Source organism: Desmodus rotundus, chromosome X, assembly GCF_022682495.2.
Source record: "Desmodus rotundus isolate HL8 chromosome X, HLdesRot8A.1, whole genome shotgun sequence".
Lineage (NCBI taxonomy): Eukaryota > Metazoa > Chordata > Mammalia > Chiroptera > Phyllostomidae > Desmodus > Desmodus rotundus.
In genome coordinates this window covers 100,852,789-100,872,566 of record NC_071400.1, presented here as the reverse complement: position 1 = coordinate 100,872,566, position 19,778 = coordinate 100,852,789, and the positions used below count along the sequence as shown (strand labels likewise).

The 19,778-nt window shown below is 56.4% G+C and overlaps 1 protein-coding gene across 3 annotated transcripts; it reads left to right on the top strand.

Moving 5' to 3' along the window:
• The first annotated feature begins 7,806 nt into the window (after positions 1–7,806).
• LOC112313231 (acetylserotonin O-methyltransferase) lies at positions 7,807–17,985 on the top strand. 3 transcript variants are annotated; one of them, XM_024569789.4, is made up of 8 exons: positions 7,807–8,048; positions 10,482–10,656; positions 11,893–12,022; positions 12,934–13,002; positions 14,333–14,451; positions 15,812–15,952; positions 17,288–17,410; positions 17,743–17,985. In XM_024569789.4, exons 1-8 carry the CDS (start codon positions 7,977–7,979, stop codon positions 17,928–17,930), a joined length of 1,017 nt encoding a protein of 338 aa, XP_024425557.3. In that variant the 5' UTR covers positions 7,807–7,976; the 3' UTR covers positions 17,931–17,985. The 3 variants fall into 3 exon arrangements, with proteins under 3 accessions (XP_024425557.3, XP_071076392.1, XP_071076393.1); XM_071220291.1 differs by having other exon boundaries at positions 14,333–14,455; positions 15,732–15,952; XM_071220292.1 differs by lacking the exon at positions 15,812–15,952.
• The last annotated feature ends 1,793 nt before the right edge of the window (positions 17,986–19,778 follow it).

Here is a 19,778-nt window from a genome sequence, read left to right as displayed (position 1 = left end):
TGCCGGTGGTCTGTTCTCGCCCTCTGGACTCGGTTGCCGAGCTGAGCCTCGCTCAGTGGATTGGGAACGGACAGGAAGCCGCCAGCAGGCAGCGATGCTTGTGGTGGGCCTGTTATAAGCCCCCGCAGGGGGAGCCTGGGTCCTCAGACCTGTCTCAGGACACTCGGCGAAGCCACTACGCGGGTTAGTAAGGCCTACGGCACCGCCTGTGCAAAGCGGACCACAGCGAAGTGCTTCCTTCTCTCACGGGAGAGCCGAGGCAGCGGGTGGCAAGGGCCCCCGCTCGGTCCCACAGAGCGCGATAATTCACCTTCGTGGAAACACACACCCCACTGTGCAGTCGCCGGGTTGCGGGTGTCGTCCACCCCAGCTGCTGTACCCCTCACAACTGTGGTGGGCACAGCGGTCGCTCGCCTTCCTCCCCCGGGGCCCGGCTTTGCCTTCGGCACCAGCCGCGGCATGTGCGCAAGGGGAGCTGGGCTGCCCGGCCATCGGCGATGCCCCTCAGGAACCTGGTGCAAGCGAGGCAGGGTCCCTGCGGCTCCGCACTGTACTCGGAGCGTGTGCTCGGGCCGCGTGTCACTCTGGACACCCACAATACGGTGCTGGGTGAGGGGGCCCCTGCACCCCGGGGAAGGTGAAGGCGCAAATCCAGGATCTTGGAGAAGGCCAAGTGGCCGAGAGGTGGGGACGTTAGGGGTTCTGTGATGTCACGGGGTCTCTGTAGGGTTGGGGGAGGTGTGTGGGGTGAGAGACCCCTGGAACTGACTGGCCCAGTGACCCACGTGGAGGTCCCTACGGCAGGCATGGACACAGCGTGTTCACAGGTCAGCGGCAAGTGGCTGGGGAAGTGTTCGCAGGGAGAACGGCACCCAAAGCACAGCCAGAGGCATAGACCAGGTCCCACAGCTGCGACGTCACCAAGCCAGAATGCCGAGCTGGGTGGGAAGTGATACCATCCACCGTGGAGGGGGCGTGCAGGGTGGGGAGGGGGGCTGTGGTAAAGGTGTGCACCCGGACGTGCTGGCCTGGGGGGCGGGGGGCACGGGGGAGACAAAATCGGCAGCACCTGGGTGCGTCGGGTGCGAGGGGCGTGCTTCCCGGACATCCCAAACTCACAGAGAGGCTGGCGCTGTGGAAGAGACTCGGGAATCTGCGTTTCGAACACGCTCTGCAGTGATGCCCCCTCCAGAGCCACGGAAGGTGGAGTGGGAGCCAGCCACTCGGGGCCGGTCCACCCCTGCTGACCTGCCTGCTGGGTCTGTGCCTTCCTCAAACGGGGAGATGACGTCTCCACCCATAAAAGTGGACACCTCTTTTTTTCCTCCTCGCAAGCCTACTCATTCTTGCCTTTTGTGTTTGGACGCCGTTATGAGGCGCCTACAGTTAACGGTCGTCACGTCTTGCTGGAGAGCTGACTCTGCACTCGTTGGCGACGTCCTGCTTGACCCTGGGTCATTCTAGTCCTGCAGTCTCTCCCGTGGTCCGTGGGGAGTCAGGGCGGGTGGTAGAAGCAGGTGCCCTGTGTGGCGTACCGTCTGGTCTCCATAACGCACGCACAGGCCGCCTCAAAGCGACTCAGGCCCCCGAGGCGGGAGGCGAGAGGCATGCGTGTTCTTTGTCTGCAGGTCCCGTGCTGGACAGGGACGAAGGACAGTGTGCCTGGGTGTGACTCGGCAGCTCCTTTAGAGGCACTGAAGGAGCCCAAGGGAGCACAGCAGTGGCAGCCAGAGTGCCCGGGTGGAGCCCTTCCCTGACGAGACGCCCCTGTTGTGCCGGGGGGAGCCGGGAAGGCGGTGATGTGCGTGGGGGCCCAGCGAGGAGCCCACGCTCTCTGCCAGCAGTCCTCGTCATCGGGGCTCAACTTCTCAGGTGCGAGACACTGGTACCTTTGTGAGTTCGGGTGGCGTTGTCCATGTGATTAGGAGTCTCGTTGGTTTTCTACAAGTTCTCGGTTTCCCCAGCGGTCCTGTGCGGCGAACCACGGCTGAGAAGTGGGTGTGCACACGAATCGAACGCACATGTGTGATACTGATGAGAGTTTGCACACGCGTGCTGGTGTTTCTCTTAGCTCTCAGGTGGCAGTGGTGTGCAAGGGGACTGTGAGCAACAGTTGCGTCTGTGGGGGACAGCGACACTTTCCACCCGAGAAGCATGGGCCCCCCCAGACTTCGGGGCTGGGGGTGAGAGACTAACGCCTCTCTTCTGTCTTCTCTCTTCTCACCCCTCTCTTCTTCTCTCGTTTATAGCTTTTCATCCCAAGCCTCTCCCTAGGTGACGATGATCTCATTCTGAGCAATCAAGAAAGAAAAGACAATTCGCCGCAGCTTTGGCCGTCACTGTTCAACAGGCAAACAGACTTCTTTGGAGACCAGAGGGGGACAGTGGGAGGGTGGCCCAGGCCCTTCTGGCCAGAGGTGCCGTTCTGAATGTGTCTTGCGCGGTTACGGGCAAATGTGGAGGGGGACCTCGGTCCTTCAGTTTGCCAAGCAAAGAACCAAAAGCCAAGAACTGTGGCGTCGGACATTGACTTCGGAAGTCATGGAGGGCAAAGAAGCAAGCCAGCGGGGCTGCATGCACCCGGGACGCAAGTGTCAGAGGCAGACAAAGGGACCTCGGGGCTCAGGAGAGAGAGAGGCAGGGATAAGGCACCCCAGGGGAAGGAGGGGGAACCGGCATGGCGGGCTCCAGAGACGACGCGGCTGAGCAAAGAATGGCGTGCAGAAAGGTGCGGGGGTGTGAGAGAGAGTAGGGGCCCCTGGGTCCTTAGGACAAGGGCTTCTATCTGTTTTCCCAAGGTGGGGATTTCAGGGGCGGTCTCAAGGGGGTATCCCAATAGGATACTGGTCAGCTCTCGAGATGTGGCCTTCCAGGGGTGTGGTGCCTCCTGATTGGCCGGCACTGGGACAGGAGGTGGGGCGGGGGGTCAATCGTCAAGGCATCTGGTCCTGACGTCAGCCGTGGCCTGGCCCTCGACTTTCTGGGCCTCAAGCTGAAACACAGCCAAGGCCTAGAGGTGACCCTAGTTTGACCGACACTCGGTCTCCATGGTCCGCAGACCCAGGCTTTGCTGCTCAGAGTAGTGGATGTGGGTGAGCACCTCACTGTCCGGAGGGCCGCATGCTTGAGGGAGGGGCCGTACAAGGGTGTATGTGTGTGTGTGTGGGGGGTCCTCCTTCCTCCCATCCGGGGGTCTAAACCCGTGACCAGCGACCTGCTAGGGGTGCACAGCTCGCCCTGGGGGTGAGGGCCCAGCCTATAACTCCTGTTCTGCCGGTTGTGCCCGAGGGACTTGCTGTCCCAGTGACCTCCTGTACTTTGCTGACCGTCCCTGCTCCGGTCAGGCATGGCTGACTGCGTAGTACCCTCCCGCTGGTCCACAGACGCCAGGGAAGCTGGGGTGTCATTGCCGGCCTCCCACGCGGGCCCCTTAGTTCCCTGTGGGTGTGGGGGCCCCAGGAAACGGGCAGGCGGGTTAACACACGGAGCCCATACGGTTTTTCTTTACAAACAGCCTTACTGAGGAGGCTACACTTCCGGGACAGCTGGGCGTGTATTGTAGAGATCTCTCCATTTTCCACCTTCAATGTAGCGCGCATCTGAAACTGGTCTTCAAAAAGCACGGGCTGGACAAGCAGCCTCATGAAGGTAAGATCCACATGCCCAAGTACCCACCCACGTAAACTGGACGGTTCAGCACGCTTTTTTCTGGTATACTCGGTACTGTAACTACCAGCCCGGTCTAATCTGAGGACGTTGGTGCCGCCCCAGAAACGCTCATCGGCCAGGTGTGCGTTTGGAGAACCCTCGTCTGCATCCATGCGTGTCTGCTTTGCATGCGACCACTGCTCTCGTCTTTCACAATGGCATCTTGTCCCTGGTGCAAGACTCTGCTGGTGCCCTGACTGGTGGGTGCGGCTCAGTTGGCTGGGCATCGTCCCGCAAAGCAAAAGGTTGAGGGTTCGGTTCCTGGCCGGGGCAACCGCCTGAGATTCCTCTCCCTCCCTCCCCCACCCTCTGAAAGTCAATGCAGCCTCGACAAGGAGGAGCCTGTGGGGCCTCAGGGCTCCAGTCTCCAGGGAGTGCGTCCCAGGCCTTGCCAGCGCTGCATCCAACTCATCGCCTTAAGGGAAGATTCCTGCAGAGCCTGGAGCTCGGGGGATTGGCCGGCTCAGCAAAGGCTGCTGACAATTTAATCAAGCAAATGCCATCTGTGGCCAGTAGCCCTGTCCTCCCCCCGCTCCCGTAAGATGGTGTGAAAGTTCTCCAATACTCTTAACTTCAGCTCCTGCCCACGCTCCCCTGCAAGCTCATCTGCCACCCCCCTCTCCCCCCCGGCCCCACCGATGTCTCACAGGACTTGTCACCCACCCAACCACACAGGAGACATGAACTCACACCTCTTTGGACTTGCCCTCCATCCCCAAATGAGTGAGCTGCTCCGTCCCCAGACGCAGGGCAGACACATAGGTAGGGTCGTGAGCTGCTGGTGGGCTCCCGGGTGGGGAAAGTCAGCCGCCCCCTCTGAGCTTTGCATGCGTGAAACCCAGTGTCAGAAACGGGGGGGAGGCAGACGGCCCCTCCCGAGCGGGACTGGTTCAGCCCAGAGCCAGGAAAAGGCAGAAGAAGGCAACATAAGAACACGCTCATGGAAATCGAATCGAATGTGTGAGTCACCACGGGAGACGTAGTAGGTGCATTCCACATCGTTCGTACCCACCCGCCCCGAATGCACGCCCTCCTCCTCCTGACTCAGAATTGGGAAGGAGAGGCCATGGTTTAATCACACACACACAGTTGACTTATTCAAGACAGTGGCAAACGATCGGTTTCTTCGTCCAGAAGGACGTACGAGAATCAGCCGTGTTCATACCCGTCAGCGGTGACCCCTTAAAGCAGCAGTGTCAAACTCACAGTCACCGGGGAACCACATCAGCCTCGGGGTTGCCTTCCGAGGGCCGAAATAATTTTAGGACTGTGTACATGTGACTCCCCTGTAAGGAGTTGAAATGGCATCCGGCCCCTGGAAGGCAGCTGCGAGGCTGATGTGGCCCCCAGTGACCGTGAGTTTGACGCCCCTGATTTAGAACAATGTCATAATGGAGACACTGGTGTCCAGGGAAGCTCACGGGTGTTTAGGGATAAAGCCACAACCGGCACCGCCTTCGGAGGAACAGGACGTGTCCCTGGACCGCATCCAGGACCGCCGAATGGCCGGAGGTGATGGTGGGAGGCGTCCAGCCATGGGGCACAGAGAGACACTGCGTGGGCACTCACGGTCACTACAGGCCGCTTCCAGGGAGAGGTGGAGAGAACCACACGGACTGGTTCGGTCCAGGTGAAGCAGACTAGGGAGCCAGCTGTGTGTGCGGTGCTGGTCAGGGGGCCAGGGGCTCTGTGGGGACTTACGGGGATGCTGTCCAGAGCAGGGTGAAGTGGGCATGGCCCAGGCCCCCCAGATGGACAGGTGGAGTGGACCATGGAGCCATAGGCAGGTGTGGGCTAATGCGGGGCCTTGGGAACGACGCTGGGATATTATTCACCTCACAGCACACAAGGCCGACAGCCTACGCATCATGGGGACAAGCGATGTCCCCTGCACATGAACTTAAATTAAACTAAACTAACTAAATTCCATTAAAGTCAGGAAATAAATAAATTTAAAAAACAGTGGCACCATTTTTTAAATAAATACATTTTCAAAATAATTCATAAATACATTTAAAATAATGAACTTAATGAAAATCCAAAGAATTAAATGGATTAAATAAACTTTAAATAAGTTAAATACGTTAAAAGAAAACTAAATGATACCCTAACAATGATGAATTAGAAATACTTAAGTGGGCTTCCGGCCAAGAGGGAGGCGTCGGCAGACACACTTGCCTCCTTGCACAACCAAAAGAACAACAATTTAAAAACAAAAAACAACCAGAACTGACAGAAAATCGAACTGTATGGGAGTCCGAAAACCAAGGAGCTAAAAAGAAGCCTTCATACAGACCTGCCAATGGCGGGAGGGGCGGAGACGGGCAGCCGGGCGGAGAGGACTTGCAGCGAGGCAGCGGGTGGTGGAGTGGACGGTCCCAGATCCGCATGCAAATAAACCGGGAGGGACAACTGGGGAGCGAGACAGACCCACACGCCAGGGCTCCAGCGGGGAAATGAAGCCTCAAACCTCTGACCGAGAACACCTGTAGGGGTTGCTGCGGCGGCAGCCGAGAGACTCCCTGACTCACAGGAGAGCTGGTTGGAGAGGGGGTCCTAGGACGTACACAAACCCACCCACTCGGAAATCAGCACCAGAAGGGCCCACTTTGCTTGTGGGTAGCCGGGGAAGTGACTGAAATCCGGCAGAGAGCAGAGCAAGCGCCATTGCTCCCTCTCGGCCCCTCCCTCACCCACAGCATCACAACGCAGCTACGTGGGTTGCCCCGCCCTGGCGAATACCTAAGGCTCCGCCCCTTTACCTAACAGGTGTGCCAAGACCAAAAGAAAAGGGTCCAAATGAAAGAACAGATCAAAGCTCCAGAAAAAATACAACTAAGTGACAAAGACATAGCCAACCTATTAGATGCACAGTTCAAAACACTGGTAATCAGGAAGCTCACAGAATTGGTTGAATTTGGTCACAAATCAGATGAAAAAATGAAGGCTATGCTAAGTGAAATAAAGGAAAATGTACAGGGAACCAATAGTGATGGGAAGGAAACTGGGACTCAAATCAACGGTGTGGACCAGAAGGAAGAAAGAAACATCCAACCAGAAAAGAATGAAGAAATAAGAATTCGGAAAAATGAGGAGAGACTTAGGAACCTCCAGGACATCTTGAAACGTTCCAACATCCGAATTGTAGGGGTGCCAGAAGGAGAAGAGGAAGAACAAATAATGGAAAACTTATTTGAACAAATAATGAAGGAGAACTTCCCTAATCTGGCAAAGGAAATAGACTTCCAGGAAGTCCAGGAAGCTCAGAGAGTCCCAAAGAAGCTGGACCCAAGGAGGAACACACCAAGGCACATCATCATTACATTACCCAAGATTAAAAATAAGGAGAGAATCTTAGAAGCAGCAAGAGAAAAGGACACAGTTACCTACACAGGAGTTCCCATAAGACTGTCAGCTGATTTCTCAAAAGAGACCTTGCAGGCAGGAAGGGGCTGGCAAGAAGTATTCCAAGTCATGAAAGGCAAGGACCTACATCCAAGATTACTGTATCCAGCAAAGCTATCATTTAGAATGGAAGGGCAGATAAAGTGCTTCTCAGATAAGGTCAAGTTAAAGGAGTTCATCATCACCAAGCCCTTATTATATGAAATGTTAAAGGGAGTTATGTAAGAAAAAGAAGATAAAAAGTATGAACAGTAAAAATGACAGCAAACTCACAGTTAATAACAACCACACCTAAAACCAAAACAAAAGCAAACTAAGCAAACAACTAGAACAGAAACAGAACCACAGAAATGGAGATCACATGGAGGGTTATCAACAGGGGAGTGCGAGGGGGAGAAAGGGGAGAAAGGTACAGAGAGTAAGTAGCATAAATGGTAGGTAGAAAATAGACAGGGGGAAGGTTAGAACATTATAGGAAATGTAGAAGCCAAAGAAATTTTTGTTCTGGGGACCATGTCCTTTCCCAGCCCCCGGACTTTTCACTGGCCCCAAACTTTGATGTGGGTCATCTCCTCAATTTCTTATTAAATGGAAATACAATGAAGAATTCAAGCAAACACACAGTAATACCATTTAACAGTGACGTCAGCAGTTCTTGCAGGGCCCTGGGCAGCTGGCGAGGCCCCGTAAGCCCTGTCAGCCCCTTCATAAGGCTCACTCACGGGATTTTCCGCTGGGGCTGTCTCGTGTCCCTGCTGGGTCTGAGCAAGAGCCTCCTGCTGCAGCCCCCAAGCTTGCTAACGACCCCAGCTCCCTGCACCCAGGACCGACGGGGGCCCCACACAGGTGGGGGCGGGGAGGACATGGGCTCCCCGGGCGAGCAAGCCGCCCTCAGCCTGCTGGACCAGAGCTCCTGCGGCTTCATGGTCTCCCAGGTAGGCGCCCGGGCCGACGGGGACACCGGGCACGCTCGGCACCCTTGGACGGGAGGGGGGTGGCAGATGGGGGTGTGTGTGACTGCTCCATGGATCGGGTCCCCTTTGGGGTGACGGCAGCATTTTGGAGCAACGGTCGCACCTCCGGGCAGAAGCCGGGACACGGGTGCACGGGGCTCTTGTGGGGGTGTCTTGGCCCCCATGGACCCCCTCTCAGGAGGACGTTTCTATTTCTTTATTTAGTTTCTCTTTATTTATTTAAATTCTTTAATTTTTTTCTGTTACAGTTGACTTCCAATATGATTTTGTATTAGTTTCAGCTGTGCTGTGTAGTGATTAGACATTTACATGACTTACAAAGGGATCCCCCCGATATTTGCAGTCCCTACCTGGCCCCACACGTACTTATCACAATATTATCGACTATATTCCCTGGGCTGGACTTCACACCCCCATGACTATTCTGTACCTACCAACTTGTACTTCTCATTCCCTTCCCCTTTTTCATCCATCGCCCCATCCTCCGAGTGATGTTCTTAGCAAGATTAATGGAAAATTAGACTACCACGCAGACAAAGGTCATCGAAATACAGATATTGAAATATTTAAGACCTTAGCCGATAGCGTAATGAAGGTGGTTGTACATTAACACCCTAAAACCAACGCGGTGTTTGCACACAGTCAGACAACACAGCCTTAAACTGCGGAGACCCACCTACGCGCAGATTTTTATCTGCATCAATACACACTATGAATTTATTTCCCTTATCATTTTCTATATTTAATTAACAACTTTCAATTGCTATGTGGACAGAGAGACGGAAGGAGAGACAGCGAAACACCGGTTGGTTCTTGCATGTGCCGTGACCGGGGATCGAACCCGCAACCTTGGCGTATTGGAGACGATGCTCTAATTAGCTGAGCTTCCCGGTTAGGGAATGGTTTTCTCACTTACATTTCCTTTTCTGTAGCTCAGTTTATTGTGAGAATCGAATATTTATTTCAAATAACACACAAAACCTGTGTGGTGAACTGTTTAGGGCATGGGTAGGGTTTCTGGTCAACAGGGGAAGTTTGGTTTTAGGGGACAGGTTAGCAGTGACTGCTCCCAGGGACGGGTCTGATTTGGGGGGCGATGAGCCTCTTCGGGAACCAGACGCAGGCCATGGCTACCCAGTATTGTGAGTCTGCGAAAGGCCCCTGAGTTGCTTGGTTTAAACGGTTAATGGTGAATCGGTGTGAATTTCACATTCATAAAAATAGAGGCAACTTAGAGGTAGATTTCTCTTTAAAGGCCCATCGCTGTCAGCTCTGCCCCATGGGGACATCAGCAGCGGGTGGTGGTCTTTCTCAGGTCTTACGCCTGCAACATCAGGGGTCCCATCTGTGCCGATTCTCTGTCTGGGGCTCCGGAATTTGACTTCTCCGTGGGTGAATGATTTCAGATTTCAGATGCAGAGCTGGTTTCTGGGGTGAAGGTGGTAGTTCTCCTGGAACATCCAGATTCCTCCATGTTTTTTGGGGGGGCGGATGAGTCTCCAATTGTCACAAGAGACAGCTTCCCCCTCGGGTGCCCACAGAACCACCAGGCAGAGAGCGGCCCACAGGGCGTCTGGTTGCAAACCCCCAGCCCTGCGGAGTCCCATGTGCCGATGTTCTTTCGAGTTCCCTTCAGTGGCCAGCATGACACAGGAGGGTATCTGTGGCTTCCCTTGGTCACAAAGTCACGGGTGCTGTGACGCTGCGTGGCTGTGCCTTCTGCATCATTGAAGGGGCTGCTAGGATTCAGGTGGAGCTTGCTGAAAGGAGAAGTGGATGGAATCCCCTCCAGAGACCCTCACGGGTTACAAAGACCTGTTTTAAAGGCAGTGGGGTATGGGAAATGTGTGTCCTTCTACGGAAGAGGTGTTGCCTGCCCCTTCCCTGGAAAAGTGACTTAGCTGTCCCTCCTTCATGTCCCCAGCCCACTGGGGCTGCTGGCTGTTGGTTCAGTGTGGCTGGCTCTCAGTCATGGTGCGTTGTGAATCCTGGGAGGGAGCTCACTTCCATACATGGAGCACGATGTCCTTACCTGTCATCACTGTAACAGGGACAAACTGGTAAACTCTTTTTTTAAAGTGTATTTTATTGCTTATGCTACCTTAGAGCAAAGAAAAAAGGAATCAATCCACCCTTGACCAGGCTCCTCCCAGGCAGACCACACAAGCAACCACCCTTTGGACCCTGTGTCTACGGGGACAGCTCCCCACAAATCGTGGCCCTCCCCCTCCCCGGGGACCAATCCCTGCACCAGATGCTGTCGTCCCTGGACATCTGGTCAACCGCCAGCACCAGCTCCTCCGGGACCTTGTCTTCGTCTGGAACTGGCGACCGTGCAGAATGCTGCTGTGAACGCAGGCACCCCTTCGAGTCCCTCCTTTTCATTCTCCCGAGGTTCTCTTTGCTGCCTGCGAGCTGGGGGTGTTCGATGTTCTCGCCGAGGCCCCGGAGCCCCTGGGCTCGGATGCCGTGGCCGCACATCTGGGCACCAGCTCCCGGGGGACGGAGCTGCTGCTGGACACCTGTGTGTCCCTGAAGCTCCTTCAGGTGGAAACCAGAGGAGGAAAAGGTAAAACGCGTGTTTGAAGGGGGCATTTGAAACGCACACTCTCCGCACCCTTTTCCTGTGCAGGACCAGAAGGCTGGGAGCATTATCGGTGCTGGGAGCTGTGTGGTCTCTACAGCGGCTGCTGATCTCCGCTTTGGAGCCGGAAGCACTCTGTACATGAGTGGGCGTGGCTGGCTTCCAGTGAATCTTTATTTACAAAAACAGGCTGGGGGCCAGGTGTAGTGCCCAGGCTGCAGGTTGCTGATGTCTGTTCTAGACCTTTCCCTGTGCTGGTGTGCACCTTGGCATCCAATGAACAAGAGAGAAATGCGGGGCGGGGGGGAATATCCCAACAAAGTAATTTATTACGCTAAATTTATCCAGTCCAAAATTTGTCACTCATGTCGAGCTTCTATTCTTCTTATATTGGAGTTGAACCAGCTTTCCTGTTAGGGGAGATGAGAGGGTCGTTTAAAAAAAAAAAAAAAAAAAGCTCTGACTTTGCAAAACGCAAAATTGTTAACCCTAGCTTGAGTCTTCGCAGCGTTTTTAGGAGTCTGTTCATCTGTGACGTGGCCAAGTGTAGAAACCGCAGCTTGAGCTGGTGCGAGACGGCACGGCAGTGTGTGGCTGGCTGGATGCAGCGGCGATGGGCGGTGGGCCTTTTGCTTAAGCAAGGAGTCACGTGCCCGCGGGGGTTCTGGGTGCCCAGGCTGGCACGGGCCAAACTGAGCAGGAAGACGCCTTGGGGGCAGGGACCATCCTCAGAGAGCCAGGCTTGGAAATCCAGCAGGGGCCAGGTGCAAGCCAGCTGGAGCCACGGCAGCCACACTGGGAACAGTGTTTGCAGATGAGCCCTCCTGGCCCAGGAGCCTGGTGGCTCCCCGGGGCTCTCTGCTTGTTGTCTGGGCCCTGCCGGGGTTCGTGGCAGAGACCTGCGGGGATTCAGCAGTGAGAGACGTTGTTTAGAGGTGGTTGCAGACTAGACCTGAGATCTTTTGCACGAGCAGGGCGAAAATGTCCTCTAGTTCGAACAGGGGTGAAAAGTTGCTGCGCTGGGAATGGGACCGTGGTGGGAACCCATGCAGCGCCATGGTTACCTGATCCTTCAGGATGAGCCCAAGCTGTGGGGATCTCTACGCTCACAGATGAGGAGCACACTTAGATCGTGGAGTTGTCAATGCTGGTGATGGCACGCAGCAATGCCTCGAAATCTAACTTATTTTTGTTGTTGTTGTTCTTTTTGTCTGTTTTCAGCCTCATATGAGAACACAGAGCTCTCCAGCACCTACCTGGTGAGGTCCAGCCCCAGGTCCCAGCAGAACATGCTGCTGTACTTGGCCCGGACGACCTACCGGTGCTGGACACACCTGGCCCAGGCCGTGAGGTGGGTTGCACACCAGCGCTGCCCCGGGGCTGGCGTTGGGGTGCGGGGGAGTCCATGGGCCAGGCTCCAGGTTGCAGAAGCAAACGGGACACCTCTAGGTCTGCAAACCCAGAGCAGACGTGAAGTCACCTGGCGTGCATCTGTGGAAGTCACTTCACATAAATGTTCTGGGATAAGAAGTCCTTTGCTTCGAGAATCCCCGGGGAAAGCTATGTGAGCCGCAGACGCCAAGCAGGGAGGTGATTCGGCACACAGCAGGGAGACGGACAGCTGGGGCTGTGAGCAGTGTCTCTGTCATAGAGAGGGGCTGGTTTCGGGGGTGCCAGTGACTAGGGCAAGAGGGGACAAGCCACAGAGAGACAATTGTCCTCGACACCTGGCCACAGTTGTTCAAGGTGGGATCACATGCCCAAGGAATTCTTCACCCGGCTGCAGGGGAGGAGGAGGGGAGGCAGGAGGAGGAGGAGGGAAAGGAGGAAGAAGAGCAGGAGGAAGAAGTGCTGGGGTACACCAGCCAGCCGGCCCTCCAGCTGGAGGTAGACCAGCTGGCCCTCCAGTGGCAGGTAGACCAGCAGGCTGTCTAGCTACAAGGTACTTCCCATCTTTAGATGTCAGGCAATAGTTCTTGCAGAGTTTGGTGTCCCCAGTGGCACACGATTTTCACACGCTCTTTAAATTGCCATTAAATGTCCCCCCTCCTTTGCTGGCATCAGAGAACTGCCCCAGCAGGGGGCGCTGCCATTCTGAACATGCACATTATTTTGCCCTAGAAAGGAAAGCATGCGTGCGTGTGTGTTTGGGCACTTAGGATGCTCCCCGCTTGTGCCATCTGGGATTTCGGGGCCGAGTGTGTGATGCTCTGTGTGCATTCGCTGATGTGCAAGGGTAACCGCCTCCCTCCTGGATTTCAGAGAGGGGAGGAACCAGTACCAGGAGGCCTTTGGGGTTCCCTCCGACGAGCTCTTCAGCGCCATCTACAGGTAACGCTCACCCACCACTCGCAGAGTATCGTGCTAATTTTCTCAGGTGATGCAATCATTTATTTTTATTGTTTTTTCCCACTACAGTTGTATGAGTTTCAGGGGCACAGCATAGGAATTGCACAGTCACAAACTTTACAAAGGGTTCCCCTTCCCAGGCTGACTAAATGTGTCCCGACGGAGCAAAATCATGTGGACGTTGATATTTAATGCAACATTTAAAAAACCAAACAGACAGATGTTGCTGTTCTAATGCTCGTGTGGATTGATTTCCTGAGAAGTTGTAGAGTTTGCTCTGCCTTCAGGGGACTAGGTGCAGACCCCGGTTAGTGTCCCACGGAGGCACCGGGTTGGGCTCGGCCGCGGGAAGCCCGGGAATAAAACTCAGGTTTTGGCTGTCATTTTTGCACTCGGAGCTGTGCAAACATTCAGAGATGGTGACGTTCATTGACGGCCAGCGATTTGCAGTGTTTGTAGCTGGCCGGCGGGCAGAGCATAACTAGGGGAGAAGGATGGGGAGGGGGTGTCAAGCCCCTGAGAGCCATAGGTAGGCACGTGGGAAGGTAGGCAGATACACAGATGGACGATGATAGATAGATAAATGGGTGACAGACGGAGGAGAGTTGATAGACAGACAGACAGACGGACAGAAACACTGAGTGTCTCAGGCTAAGACAGGGTTTCTGAGCTTCGGCACTAGTGACGCTTCCTCTCCCGTCCCCTGTCTCCTTTCCCACCCTGAGACCACAGCCACGTAGCTGCCTCCACAGAGGGGGCACAGGAGAGAGGAACTGCGAGGATGGGGCAGGAACGTGCCCCCCACACCCAGCGGTCTGTCCACCTCCTCACCAGACCACCATCCTTGGCTCCTCCTCATCTCCAGCCACTCCCAAGACAGCCCCTGCTCCCACCCTCTGTGGCCCACCGTCCTGAACCGCCAGTTTGGAGCCCTTGCCCCATCTCCCAAGGACATGCAAACTACGCCAGACAGTCTCGCCCTCTGCCCTGCGGGGTGGGGGTGCAGTCTGGACTTCCCTGGTCAGAAGGTCTCTGAGCTCTTCTTCTGATGGAGCTGCTTACCCTTCGTGGCTCCAGAGAAGGGCGTGTGTTCCCACTGCACCCCAGGAGCTGGGTACACGTCAGCGGCCGACAGGGGGCTCTCCCCACCCGGGAGGGGGTACTTGTACTCAACCTGGATTCCACGTCTCCAGTGCCACCCTCACACGTGCTGGGGGCACAGCTCTGCCCACCGGGGGGCTCCCCGTGTCCTCGCTTACCATGACCGCAGCGGGGGTTGCACGGTTCTGACACGCGTGGTTTCGCGTGCCAGGTCCGAGGGTGAGCGGCTGCAGTTCATGCGAGCCCTGCGGGACATCTGGAGCGTCCAGGGCAGAAGCGTCATGGCCGCCTTTGACCTGTCGCTCTTCCCCCGCATCTGTGACCTCGGTGGTGAGTGTCTCTGCGGGCGCTGGGGCTGCCTTTCACGCGCTCTGTGGGGAGGGCCTTACCCCTGTTTTCCTAGTGCCCCGTGACCTAGGGAAGGAGCACAGTGCCAATGCCATGTAGGACCGTGGGCAAGGCCTTCTGTCACATCCCGACGGCCACGGTGGCCTGAGCTGGTCACCATCTGCAGCCAACCAACAAGGTCAAAAGAGAGAGCCGGACATGTGGGCACAGAGGCACCCACGATGGCTCAGATGTGAGCGCCCCAGCTTCTGAGGCTCTGAGCCAGCACATGGGGCTGAGACTCAGAGGCTGAGCTTCCGGCCAGCTCTCAGAGATGCGGATGTGGCCGCGCCGGGGACCACACTGGTGCGATGTTGGCACCACTCAGCCTAGGGATGCAGGCTTTCGCATGAGCGCCTGCTAAGATAAGGATTCGGGGTTCAGTGTACCTGCTGGCGGACACCAGCCCAAGGTGACCCTCCCGAACTGGGGGTCCTCCATCCTTCAACAGAGTGCGGGCTTGGTGGCTTTGCCTGGGCTTCCAGTGATAAAGTCACAGTGCCAGGCAGGCCCATCTGACAGGTCCTCGGTCCTTGGTCTTCAGCTCAGAGGGGTTCCCCCAAATCCTGTAAGATGGTGGGAGGAAGGAGAAAGACAGAGCCCCCTGTGTAAGACTGTCCTTGACCAAAGTTGTCCCCCCACTCTCCATGGGCAGCAGGCGCCATGCTGGGAGAGCTGACCCTGGATCGACAAGGGGCTTCTGTCTCTTGCTTGCTGCGTGGCCTCGGCCAGGTTGCTCTGTCCCCCTGAGCCCGTTTCCCCGAGAAGCGGGGTGATCCCGTGCCATGTGTGTATGACCATGATCACAGCCAGGAATGCAGAAGGCTCTCCAAGGAACGGGCTGCTTTCTCCGTGGCCCTGACTTCTGCAAACGACAGCATCAGGCGGAATGGCCCTCCCTGGGCGGGGACGGGGACCTGGGGGGAGAAAACAGGCCAGGAGTGCCCAGGGAGGTCTCCCAGATGCAGGATGCGTATGGGGTGGCATCAGGAAGTGTGCGCATCTCGGTGGTCCCGGGAAATGTCCTCTAGGGGGCGTCTGCCTGGGGCATCCTGCTTCCTTGTCCCCGAGGCTGTAGGCTGCCCTGGGTGGCCAGACGCCCTGGCCACAGGAGGACGCAGCTCAGACACTGCATTGCAGGTTGGATCCCAGGTGGGGCCAGCCAGGAAGACCTGGTCGACTCAGGGCATGTGGTGGATGATGCTGTCACCGTGACGACCAAGTCTGCAGCCTGGACCCTCTTGGGTCCATGGCAACTGCGCACAGTTCCTCTCTGCCCATCACCCTCTGCGTCCACTTCCAGGCTGTTCCGGGGCTCTGGCCAAGGAGTGCGTTTCTCTGTACCCGGGGTGTCAGGTGACCGTCTTCGACATCCCAGAAGTGGTGCAGATGGCAAGGAAGCACTTCCCGTCCTCGGAGGAAGGACGCATCGGCTTCCGTGAAGGTGGGTTTTCACAGGCTGTCTGTGTCCGCGGGGAAACGTAGATCCATCATGTTTCTATGCGAGGCCAACGGTGGGGCATCCTCAGCATCCCCGCCTTCATGTAGAAGGCTCCTCAGGGCCGATGGAAACCTGTGTTACGGCCATAATGCTTTCTTACCATCCATTCTTCCTTGAGGACTGTACGGGCTGAGTAGTCCTCCCTGAAAATCTGTGTGCACCCAAAATCCGGGAGCAGGGTTTTATTTGGAAGTACGGTCTCTCCAGATGGGATAAAGTGAAGGGTCTCAGATGAGGTCATCCTGGCCCTACCTCTGATGACAGTGTCCTGAGAAGAGACAGAAGAAGAGACACAGACACGGAAGACAAGCCACGCAGAGACAGAGGTAGAGACGGGAGGGATGCGGCCACCAGCCCAGGGACGCCTGGGGCCCCTGGAGCTGGAAGAGGCGGGAAGGCCCCTCCCTGGAGCCTCTGAGAGAGCACAGCCCTGCTCTCAGACGCCTGGACCGCAGACGCCTGGTCTCCAGGACCCCCATCGGGTGCTGCTTCCCAACAGTGCAGGAGCCTCCTACAGCTTTCCCCGTGGAAAGCTTTCGTGCATCGCAATAAAGGAACTGTGCTGAAGGCAACACCACAGGACACTTACTGATTCACCAGACGAAGAAGACTGCCAACCCAGACCTGGAACGGCAGGCACTTCCTCTCGCCTGGCAAACGTGGGGGTCCGCTCCCTCCCGAAGTGCCGTCTGTCAGGGGACAGACGGGGCCGGAAACAGCCAACACATCATCAGCACATCCGCTCCGATTCCTGTGAACTTGCAGACTTCGGTCCACACAGGCCCCGAGTGAACCCTGAGGGGCACAGGGCTCTCCCAGGTCTGCTCCCAAACTGATACATGTTTGGCAGGGAAAACGTCACACGAGTTGAGTGGTGGACACCACGTATGCGTAAGGGTGTGGTCGCAGACGCTTGTCGTCCACCTGAAAAACCTGTTCAGGCTGTTGGCTTTGCTCAACTCATCCCTTGGGAGCTGCTGAGCGGTCGCCAACGGCCTCCTTTAAACGCAGAGCTGATGGCAAGTGGGAAATGAGATAAAAACAAGATGCTTTTGCAGATGAGATGGAGGGAAAGAGCCCCGCACATCCTCAGAGCTGCCTCATCTCCACTGAGCCGTCTCTCGGTTCAGGGCGTAGTCTGGGGGGATCCCCAGCTGGGAAGACCTCAGGAAAGCTCACTGCCCACCCCCCAACCCTGTGAGCTTCCCATGCTGGGCAGGGTGCAGACCACGGGGCCTGCCTCGCGGGCTGACCCCGGGGCCCTGCTCTCTGTCACAGGGGATTTCTTCAGAGACCCCCTACCGGACGCAGACCTGTACATCCTGGCCAGGGTCCTGCACGACTGGGCGGATGAGAAGTGCTCACAGCTGCTGGCAAGAGTCCACCAGGTCTGCAGGCCGGGTAGGTGGTGCGATGGAAGCGCTCTTGCAGCCGTTTTGTGACGTGCATTCGTCCTGGGGGTCCCTGAGGACGTGGGCACAGCCTCTGTGGGTGGAGGGGACACCGTCCCAGCAGTCCCCTCCATCCCGGTGGTCCATGAGGACCATGCTTGTGTGTTCCAGCGGAAAAGCAGGAGGGATGGCAGCATTGAGTCCACTGTGCCCCTGAGCACCAAGTTGTGTCCAGGGCAGGGGGGCATGGGGGCCAGGGCTCAGAAAGCAGACACAGAGGAGGAGGCTGGGGATCCGCAGGCTTGTCTGTCCCTCACTCGGGCCCGCCTGTTCCCATCACAGGAGGTGGCATCCTGGTCATCGAAAGCCTGCTGGACGCAGACGGCCGGGGACCGCTGACCACGCAGCTGTACTCACTGAACATGCTGGTGCAGACCGAGGGCCAGGAGCGGACCCCCGCGCAGTACCGCGCGCTCCTGGAGGCCGCCGGCTTCCGGGACTTCCACTGCCGGAGGACCTGGGGCATTTAAGGGGCCATCCTGGCCAGGAAGTGACTCCCCCGGCCCCGAGGGTCTGTCACTGCCGGCGAATCACAAACACCGTTGTGAACAGCTGGCCCAATGCTTCCCTTTTTTATTTCACGTGGAAGTGGCGGACACACAGCGTTAGCCTTTCTCCGTCTGCCTCCTTCTAGAACACGTAGCATTACAATGGCCATTTGTTTCTTTCCTTGCGGCAAAATAAAGAGAGAGTAACATTAATCTTGGGGAGCTTTTCAATGTTTCTTTTTTAGTTACAATGGACACTGAACAGTATGTGAGTCTGAGGGGCACGACTCAGTGGTGACACATTTACATGCCCTGGGAAGTGGTCCCCTCGGTGTTTCCAGCACCCACCTGGCCCCGTGCACAGTTACACCAAATAAATTCCCAGTGCTGGACTTCACATCCCTGAGACTGGTCCGTAACTGCCCATCTGTACTGTCCCCTGCCTTCCCTGACTTGTAACGGCCCCGTTTGATACTGTTACCCACACTCCCGTATTGGCACAACCCATTCGTGAATTTTTCTCATCTACCCTATCGGAAACTCACACGCGTTACATAATACACCCCCCGCCCCACTCCCCACCCTCCAGCCCCTGGCTCAGCCCCCCTGGGGCAGACCCTGCCCACCCACCTTCTGCACCCAGAGCCGGGAGTCGGGCAAAGGGCTGGAACCGCAGTCCCCCAGGAGGCGTGCTCAGGACCACCGGAGAGGGACAGGGGGATAGAATTGTCATTTCCAGGAAGCCACACCCCAGGGGAGGCCACCAGGTGTGAAAGAGCAGTGGTGACAATGGACAGCAGGGGGCACTGTTGCCTCATCCTCTTGTGAACCGGCTGGCAGACCAGCCAGACTCCTGGCTTTTGGGGAAATACAGGTTGCTTACCTGCGACCTGACATTTTGGCGGCCGCGCTGTCCCCTTTGACAAACATCGATGCTAAGAATTTACAACCGGCATTACCCAGAACGGCGCATCCCTGTGTCTACCCATCGCCCGCTCTTGCCTTTTAGTCTCTTTCCTAGTTCACTGTGAGTTTGAGTTTTCCTGCATGATCATTGGAAGAGACTGTTAGACAACGTCAGGCCTTGGCCCCCCGCAGAGCATGTGGTTTCGGGGAGCACTGGAACAGGGCGAGCTGCTCAGCTCCCGTCAGTGAATTTGTTGGAAATCTGTCTTCTGTACCTGGGTCCCGAGGCTGTTTTCTGGGTCCCTCCTGTCCTGCTGACCCTTGGTGTGGCGAGGGACGGCGTCAATGCACTGTGTCACATGGTCCGACGTCAGGGAGGGACATGTGGCTGTCTGTGCGTCTCCAGATCTTTGTGTATGACCGGGCATGTGCGTCTGTGTCCATGGGGTAGAACTATGTCCGTGTCGCTAACTGTGGTCACGTACCGTAGTTAGCAATCTGACCACCGAGGGGTCTGGTGGGCCAGTCCCAGAGTTCAGAGGTGACACCGGAAAGAACTGGGAAAACAACTCCACCTGGTTGGCACTTCTCACCTCTGTTCACCGGCCGCAGGCACGTGGGTGGGTTATGACTCAGGGAAGCAAAACACTTGATGAAAATGATGGGCATAATCTCAATTTTCTGTTTTCCTTTGGTTGGTTGTGTGGGCTGCGTGGGAACATAGGCAACCACGGGCTCTAAAACCCGTACTGGAATAGGCAACCGCAGGACGTTCTTTCCTCCTGGAAATTGCATCTTTGTGCAGAGAGGAGTCCCTGTCTCCCTGGCTCTGTGGGCCGCAGCGGATGAGCCCCACAGAGCGCTGTGTCCTCAAGTCCATCAGGAAGCTGATGCAGATTCGTGCTGAAAGAATCGTGTCTGGTC

Bases quoted from the DNA above. Each gene is read 5' to 3' on its own strand.
- LOC112313231 (XM_071220291.1), top strand. From the start codon at position 7,977: ATGGGCTCCCCGGGCGAGCAAGCCGCCCTCAGCCTGCTGGACCAGAGC. The intron at 10,657-11,892 runs GTAAAACGCGTG...GTCTGTTTTCAG, and splicing joins GGAAACCAGAGGAGGAAAAG to CCTCATATGAGAACACAGAG. The intron at 13,003-14,332 runs GTAACGCTCACC...TTCGCGTGCCAG, and splicing joins CTCTTCAGCGCCATCTACAG to GTCCGAGGGTGAGCGGCTGC.